Source organism: Panicum virgatum, chromosome 8N (assembly GCF_016808335.1).
Source record: "Panicum virgatum strain AP13 chromosome 8N, P.virgatum_v5, whole genome shotgun sequence".
Classification (NCBI taxonomy): Eukaryota; Viridiplantae; Streptophyta; class Magnoliopsida; order Poales; family Poaceae; genus Panicum; species Panicum virgatum.
In genome coordinates, this window is record NC_053152.1 from 5908471 (window position 1) to 5917370 (window position 8900).

The following is an 8900-nucleotide window of genomic DNA, read 5'->3' on the forward strand; positions in this document are numbered from 1 at the left end:
CCACCACCGGCAAGCGCGGCAACACAGCCACGTACCCGAGGGTGCAACCGCCGGCCCGAACGCGCCCCCACCACGGAGAGCACAGCAGCCTCGCCACGCCCCACGGCCACCCGCAGCCGCCAACAACGAGAAGCAGGGCAGGCCAGACGGGAGGACGGCGACCCCGGCCCGGAACGGCCAGATCCGGCCACAAGGACCCCGGATCCGGCGAGGAGGAGGCCGGATCCGGCCCCGGCGGCCGGCGGTGGGCAACCACGTCAAGGTGAAATGATAGTATTACGAGTTTGTTCTGGTTCAAACGTGTTTCAGAAATCTCCAGACGAACTTTGAAATCATAGACGGCTTAAAATACCATTATCCATTTTTTAATTTATCTGGTATGATTTTCATTTGGTTTAGATTTCAAAAAAAAATCGTAAAAATCTTTCAAGAATCAAGATCAGAAAAACCAAGAAAATTTTCACAAAATTGCAACTAAAGTATTTAATGAATGTCATTCGAAACTAAGTTTTGGCCGATTTCGATCGGTTTCAGCTGCAAAAGCCTATGTATCTCAGTTTTATTAAGACAAATGATTCTAATATGAAGATAATAAGTCTATCATAGAAATTAATGATTTATTTTCTTTTACGTGCAGTTTGAGATCGGTCTACACCGATACGGCGTGTTGTGGTTTTGAGTATACTGTAATTCCAGTGAGACGTGTTTTGCCATGTGTTGAACCGGGTATTTTGTGTGTTCCTGACACCTGAATTTTCAAGGATGGACTTTTCTCTGTGCTTCTGTGGACCGTCGACCTCCTTTCTTTTTTGTGTGCTGTGTACACACCACATTTCAGCCATGGGCCCGTGGGGGGAAAAAGAGGATGGGGAGAGTGGGCAAGAAACGTAGGGAAAAGGTAGAAACAAAGGCCCGAAGGGGAAATCAAAGAAGAAAAGGAGAATCCTCAGGGACAAAGCCTGGACGTGCAGCCGCATGTTTGCCGACACCAAAAAAAATCAGAAGAAGAAAAGCAAAATGAGAAGAACAGCAAAAGGCAGCTGAGTATTTAGACAAATTCATATTTCTCTTTTTAGCATACAATACTGCTGTAACATATTATTCAGGGACAAAATGTCTTGAATTCGTAGAAGCGCTGAAAAGGTCTATGAGTAGTTGAAAAATGTTAAAGCACTAATACTACTGGATCCCCATGGGGTTACATGAGACATGGTTTTTTATCTATGCTGTGTGACTATACCTATTACATTGTTTATGAACGCTTGACTAAGAACAGCCATTGTTATCCTAAGCAATGACTCGAGTGGACATCTGCCTTGAAATGTTAAAAGAATCAGCAACCAGGATGACAAAACTGCTTTCAAATCTTCACTTGCCGCCGAAAACAAAAGAATTCACTCTTCCTCCTGGCTCAAAATGCAAAAAGAAAATTGAATAAATTGAAAAGGTGATATATCATGTACTAGGCCCCCCAAAAAAGGCACATTCTTGCTCATAAGAAACATATAAATTTATACCTCTTCTCTGTAGCCGGTCACAAGCCTCTTCAACCCAGTGTTTGCTGGTATAATCATCAACTCATTAGCGATCTTGATTCTTATGCAGGGCAAATCAGAAATACTAAAAGGGATAATTGCATGACTACCCTCATTTGTACCTTCAATTGCACGTTTACCCCTGCTTTTACAACTTTGCACGTTTGCCCTCGTTTTTTGAACGCGAGCTGGCCGTCTGCCCCTCTTTTCCAACAGCGTCACCAGAATCTACTCGTACTGATTAAAAGAGGAAAAAAAAACTAATGTATACAAGACAAAAGGATGGGCACTGACATTGTTGCCCCTGCCTTATGCCTCCTCATCCCTCACCAGTCACCACTTGCGACGGCGCTGGGCTTGGAGCGGCAGAGGAGCGAGCAGCTCAGCAGCATGAGGCAGAGTGCGGGGCGAGCAGCGCTGGGAGGCAGCTCGAGCTGCGCGCGGCCCGGAGCGGCAGCTTGCCCGACGCTGGGCCGCGCTGGTGCGGCATGCGGTGCCGCTCTCCCGCCCCGCGCCCCTCCACCGAGCTGCTCTCCCGCACCCCTCTGACGCCGGATTGAACACCGGGGCCATCCTCCATGGCGTCACTGACCTGCGCCCCTTCTCTAGTAGCACGGGCAGCGGAGAGTGGCGCGCGAGCGCCCGTGGCTCGTGGGGGCTGTCGCGGCCCCAAGGCGGCGGCGGGCAGCGCCGGCGGAGCGCGGGTGGCAACTAGCGTGGGAGGCGAGCGGCGTGGCTCGCGGCTCTGGGCAGCGGCTGGCGCGGCCCTAGGCGGCTGCGGCGGGCGGCGAGCAGGAGCATGACGTGGGTGGCCAGCGGCAACCAACGCTGCAGCGCGGGTGACAAGCGACACACGGCCCCCGGCTGCGGCGCCGCGCCCGGCGCGAACGGCGGGAGGCGAGTGGTGCCGGCGGAGGATCCCGTTCTGTTGAGTGACGTTCTGTTGAGTGACGGTCCGCGGCGGCAGCCGGCGAGGTGGAAGATGACCAGCATCGATGAATCTCGTTGAGGTCCATGAGTCGCTGTGCCGTGTGTTGTATTGACTTTGTCTGCTCTGCTGTACACTCATGTATCCAAGGGTACAATAGCCTTTCACTCCTGAATTCACACCGTGAACTGGACTTGACAGAGCAGGGGCAACTTTAGCGTTCAGACTAAAAAAACGAGGGCAACGATGCAAAGATGAAAAAATGAGGGCAAACGTGCAGTTAGAGTTTAAAACGGGGGCAGTTTTGCAATTGGCCCTAAGTTTAAAACAGCAGCCAAAAGATCTACACACACACAAAAAAAAAATTGACCTAGCACGTAGGTTTCGTGAGTCAGCAGTGACAAATTCAACATGATATTAAAGGAGGCCAGCAAAAAACATGGTGCTAGATTGAAAAGGGGCAAGTGGATGCCACGAAGGACCAGCTAGCAAAAAGAAAGAAAGCAAAAGAAGCGTGAGGAGCCAAAAAAATATAAAGACAGCAAGAATAGGACTGACCACTCAACTAGTATCAGGTGTCTTATTTATGACTAAATAGAACTAAAAACTACATATATCCCTATGTACCATTACAGTTGTTGCGTATTGGTTTGACGATGTTTATATCACTGTAAATGTATTGTTTTGGAACTGTAACTAGTTATTTTGGTGCAGGCTATAAGGGCACATCAGAAAAAAAAACTTAAAACTTGAGTAAGCATTGAGCGAAGCAATTTTCAATATTCTAGGAACATCATGACAAAAAGATGCCGTGGTCAGCCCTTCATGCATTAGATGAAAAGCTGAGGACCGAAGTTTCTTTCACCAATTTGACCTATATGACATATGTTTAAAACAGCAGCAAAAAAGATCCAACATAAAATTTTCCAGCTAGCAAGTTTGATGAGTCAGCAGCAACAAATTCAACATGACATTAAAGGAGGCCAGCAAAAAACATGTTGCTAGATTTAAAGGGCAAGTGGATGCCATGAGGGAGAACCTAGCAAAGAAACAAAGCAAATGAAGCGTGAGGAGACAAATTACAAGAGAGTATGGAAGGTCTTTATATATGACAAAATTAGAACTAATATTATATATATCCATTTGTACAATGACAGTAGTTGCGTATTGGTTTGACGGTTTTAATATCACTGTAAATATATTGTTCTGCAACTGTAAATAAATTATTTTGGTGCAGGCTCTAAGGGGAATTAAAAAGAAAGAAAAGGAAGAATGCTTAAGGATAAAAACATAGGCGGAAAAATTTGAGCACTTACAAATTATTGGCTGCTTGTTTAGGTACTGCAGGATACACAACCTCTGCTCATGAAATCTCATGTCCATTGGTTCTTCATCCTTATCACACTGAATATATCGATTCCAATTCACTACAGAATATATCAGACATGAATAGACAGTGTGCAATTTGTCAAAAAACCACTAGAGAAAAAAATGATATGCTGCAAGGTTTAGAAAACAAGAAACTGAAGAATGAAAATAACCTTTTTCATACAATTCTGGTATAAGAGTGCTGCCCTGCCGTCATCTGAATCACTATGGTTTGACCCTTGCATGAAAAGAAAAAATATATATTAGAAGAAATATCTCCACTAGCTCACAGCCTAAGGTGCAGAACACAAAAATATATGCTGTGAAAACGAAGAGCACAGGGACTAACATCCTCTTGAGAAGGTACATCAGAATCATCTTCACTTGAGCCATCACTCTTTTCATGGAGACAAGCGTAGAACTCGTAATCATCTGGATTGCCCGTTTCATCAAACTCTACAGTGTAACTTGGCCTCTTGCGACTCGCGAGCCATCTAAATATACATGTATGGTGAAGAATAAGCATATGAGTTGACAGTTCATTAAATGACTTGGGAAAAAAAAGGTAATCCATGTATATGTCAGCAACATATGGACGCAAAAAAAAATCCATATATCATCAGCCTCCCAATCCCCCCGCTTACATAAACTAAACTAGCAAAATAATATATGTATAGCATAGAAAAGTGCATAAACACATAGCTGCGCAGGGGGAGCATGAAACACAGGAACTCGATGTATTAATGCATGTACAGATGAAACTGGATCCACAAAAAAGCACATCTAGAAAAGTTAGTTGGGGCTTATACTAAATAACTACATCTGAAGCACACAGGAAAAAAAAAAGCATGATGCTAGAGGAAGGCATATTATTTTGCTGAAACCTGCTTCTTCATAATAGTTATAAAATGACAAAATTAAAAATTAAAATATGATAGAACATAAGGACAGAATTATACAAATGTATCATACATCAATGCCTGTAACTAATCTCTTTACCACGCTATTGGGAGTGTCTGTATGGGGTGGAGGGGTTGTTAATACTACAGATTACAGAAGTCCCCAGCTCAGCTATGCATATAACAGAAAAATCAAACTCATCATTCCACGCTGCCCTCACTGAAACCAATCTATCAGAATCTAGTGTCCCCCTCTCCCAAACCCCAGTGCTCTCCATGCACATGCTGCAAAAAAAAAAAGAGGGGTCCCTGCCATCCGCAAATAAAATTACGGATCAGACAGCGCGGATTGTTATCCAAAACCCTAGATTCCGCGAATCCTTTGATTTCCTCCTGCCTGCATCAGAAATCCCTACCCGATTTCAAACTTGAATCACCTTAAACTATCTCAAATCAACAGATAAAATAAACGCGAACATGAAGTCCGTTGAGTGCGGGTGCAAATTAGCAACTAAACCAACGAAATCAAAAGAGCACGGGGGAGGGGGGGATCAAAAGATAAAAACCTGGGACGGATCGCGTCGCCGCTCAACCAAGATCATAAAGCAACACTTCAACTGGGTGAGTGGGTGGGCTAGAATTAAAAAAAACAGGGATTACATGAAACTCGAGCGTACAGAGTTCCATCATCTTCAGCAGATATCATAACCTTTTAATCGGTGTGCCAGTTGACATGCAAATCAAAAGGTTATGCTACTTCGCGATCAAATAGTGGATGGTGTTCTAGGGAACAAGAAAAATACCGAGTCCCAAGCTTTCTGGAGTAGATACGCACTACATCTCCACCTACCCCTCGCGTGGCTACTGCTCTGCTCCGTGAAGCTGAACTTATGATGCTTGATCAATTGAACAATCCTATGTTCCTACTGCAAAATTACCCTGCCTTGTCTGAGAAATTACTGATTAGATGACTGTCCTTTTATAATCTTATTATTCAGGTCTTGTCAGAGGACCGAAATAGTGTAGAAGCACTATTCTGGCGAGGAAAACCAAAATCTGAACTTGGCCAGAAAGAATCAGCCAGGGTAGATTTCCTGAAAGCAAAGAAGTACTCTCCAAGAGATACGGGGATCCTTCGGGAGCTTCGGTTGGTCGCGGAACAAGGCAAGGCTCTATACCAAAAGCAGGAGGAGCTATACAATGGTCTATTTGGGTCAAGGCCTGAAGTGAAACCAAAGAAGGTAGGCAGTGGCTGCTGTCCTTGATTTGCTATCTGGTTCGGATGTTCAGTAAGAATGAGTAAGGTAGTTTACCTGAAAATTGTTCAGAATAGGTGCTTGAGATTCCATGACTACCTTGACCAACCTGAAAATTATGCAACAAAAAGCATCCCAACTTCTTGAACCATTAACATGTAAATTGATGATAAGTGCAACTGAAAATAAGATAATTTTTTACTTTGTGATAAACTTCATACTGACGAGCACTATCATGATAACATTTCTCTAAACAAAGGAGACCATAGAAAATGACAAGTAAATTAGAGCATGAGACAGAAATAATCACTGCAATAGACATACATAATCACTCCAACAAATTTACACGCCACATAAAGATGTCTCAACAAAGTTGAGAATCCAATTCCTCTGGAAAAAAAATCCTCATTTATTGATCTCCTTAAGAAAATGATACTTTTCAGGCAGGGACTTTGCATGGTGCTGATATTCCTCACTCGAGAAAACTGATATTAGCAAGGAAGTAGTGGTTGCCTCAAGTGAGAAGTTCATCTCATCAATTTTGGAGAGGTAAGCCCCAGCCCTCAGTATCTCACTTCTATGCAACAGCCTCCTAACAAGAGAATTTAGCATACATGAGTCTGGAGTGCATCCACTCTTTTCCATTGCTAAAAACAGATTGTCAGACTCTTCTAGCAACCCTTCTTTAATGAGATTTTGTATCATTAAGCGATAGGTCACAACACCTGGGACTAAACCATGGGCAGAGATAGCAGTGAACATATCCATAGCATCTTCCTTTCTGCCACTTTTGAGCAAAGCATCAATCATAATGTTGAAGGTAATGATGTCAAGTCGAAAATCCTTAGAACATAGACTCTGAAATATTTTGAATGCCTCATCAACACATTTATTTTTGCAAAGACCATTCAGAATTGTGTTGTACATGTAAATGTCCAGCTGCATTCCACTTTTGATCATATTGAGATAAAAATCTTTTGCTTCAGAAAAAATTCCCAGACTGAAATAAACCATGAAGTACGAAGGTATAACTGACAATTCCAGGCTTAACTTCATTTCTTAACATTTCCCTGAATAGTCTAACTGCATCATCTATCCTGCTAGCTGTACAATAGCCATGAAGCAAAGTATTATACGAAAAAGCATTTGGTTTCAAGCCAACTCGGACCATATCATCGAGTAACTTCATAGCTTCCTTCATCCTACCAGCTAAGCAGTAGCCATCAATTAATGTAGTATACGAGATAACATCAGGTCTGACACCTACATGCACCATCAAGTCAAGGAGAACCTGGGCTTCCGTGACCCGTCCTTCTCTGCAAAGGTTAGACATTATTGTGTTGAAGAACGTGGCATTGGGATGGATACCTTGATTCAGCATTTCAGAAAATAATCCATCAGCCTTCGCCCATTTGTCAACAGAGCATAGTCCATAAACTAGCGAGGTAAAAACAACTATATTAGGAGTCACCCCTTCATAGATCATCTGATCGAATTTAAGCATAGCCTCATCCACTCTTCCCAACTTGCAAAGTGCATCTATTATTGCTCCATAGCTAACTACATTAGGACTCAATCCTTGCTGCCTCATTTGGTCAAATATATGCATTGCCTCATCTAGCATACCACATTTACCATACGCACAGAGAACTATGTTGAAGATGTGATGATCAGGTGAAATACCATTTCCAGCCATCAAATCCAAGATGGCATGCATATCAGAAAGAGCTCCTTTGGCAGCATAACCATGAAGCAGAGTGCCATATGTAGTTACATCAATTTTCATGCCCTTCTCAATCATAGAATCAAAAAAATTTCTAGCCTCTGCACATCTTCCATTCTTGCAATGATAGTCCAGCAGCAAATTACAAGTGACAGCATCTGGTTGATGACCATGTGCAGACATTTCTTTGAGCATTCGAACCAACTCTTTCCCCTGTCCTGAAGAGCAATATCCATGGATGAGACAATTATATGTCCAATTGTTTGGCTTGGCACCTTTATGAATCAATTGCTAAAGGTCGCCCTCGGCCCTGTCAACCTCTTGAGCTTTGCACAAGCCATCAATGACTGTGGTGTAGGTCACAACAGTCGGCACAATCCCCCGGTCATCCATTTCATGAAATAGATTGTAAGCTCTATCGACCTGTCCATCTCTAAAGAAGCCATTGATGACGATTGTGTACGACACGACATTTGGTGGGCAGTTACCACATCCATCATCGGACATCATGTGGAGCAGCTGAAGCGCCTCCTCAGCTCTCTTTTCGTCGCATAAGCCCTTGAGAATATTGTTGTATGAAACTACATCTGGCGAGCAGCCAAACTCGGGCATTCGTCGGAGCAATATGTTCATGGCCTCAGACGCGCACTTACTGTCACATAGACCTTTGAGCAGTTGATTGATGACTATGCCATCCACCCTCCAGCCCTGTCTTAAGGATGAGGTGCCGAACATAGACCTTTGAGCAGTATAGACACAAATCTGTAGAAGCACCTGGGAAACAAGATTCCGAAGGTGCCGAACAGTGGGAGAGAAACCATCCATATAGTACAGTGCTCCAGAGAGGCCAACACGGATATCCACTCTGTTGAGTTCCAGTTCAGTCAAATTTAAAATCTGCAACAGCACAACTTAGTCAAAAGACATGATGATAAATTCCAAAAAAACAATTTCAACATGTCAAAAAATCATGCATAGTTTTTTAAAACTAATCTACCAGATGGCACAAGTACCCATAATGCCTTGCACTTAATACTGCAGCTAAAAGTTAAGTTGCATCAGAGTGAAAGCTAATGCAATAATTGAATGGTAAGCCTTAAGGCTAACATGTCTTACAAATGGAAACATCAAGATCACTATCTTTTGAAGTTTGCATACTTCTATATGAGCATCAAGCGTGGTCACCATTTT

At 43.2% G+C, this 8900-nt stretch overlaps 1 protein-coding gene across 13 annotated transcripts; it reads right to left on the reverse strand.

Annotated features, from left to right (window-relative positions):
• Positions 1 to 1041: 1041 nt before the first annotated feature.
• LOC120685325 (protein Rf1, mitochondrial-like) lies at positions 1042 to 8408 on the reverse strand. 13 transcript variants are annotated; one of them, XM_039967181.1, is made up of 8 exons: positions 6311 to 8408; positions 6044 to 6095; positions 5297 to 5656; positions 4181 to 4325; positions 4005 to 4069; positions 3780 to 3890; positions 1518 to 3502; positions 1042 to 1406 (listed from the first exon to the last, which is right to left on the reverse strand). In XM_039967181.1, exon 1 carries the CDS (start codon positions 7902 to 7904, stop codon positions 6969 to 6971), a length of 936 nt encoding a protein of 311 aa, XP_039823115.1. In that variant the 5' UTR covers positions 7905 to 8408; the 3' UTR covers positions 1042 to 1406; positions 1518 to 3502; positions 3780 to 3890; positions 4005 to 4069; positions 4181 to 4325; positions 5297 to 5656; positions 6044 to 6095; positions 6311 to 6968. The 13 variants fall into 13 exon arrangements, with proteins under 13 accessions (XP_039823115.1, XP_039823113.1, XP_039823109.1 ...); XM_039967179.1 differs by having other exon boundaries at positions 5297 to 5678; XM_039967175.1 differs by having other exon boundaries at positions 5297 to 5951.
• Between the last annotated feature and the right edge of the window lie 492 nt (positions 8409 to 8900).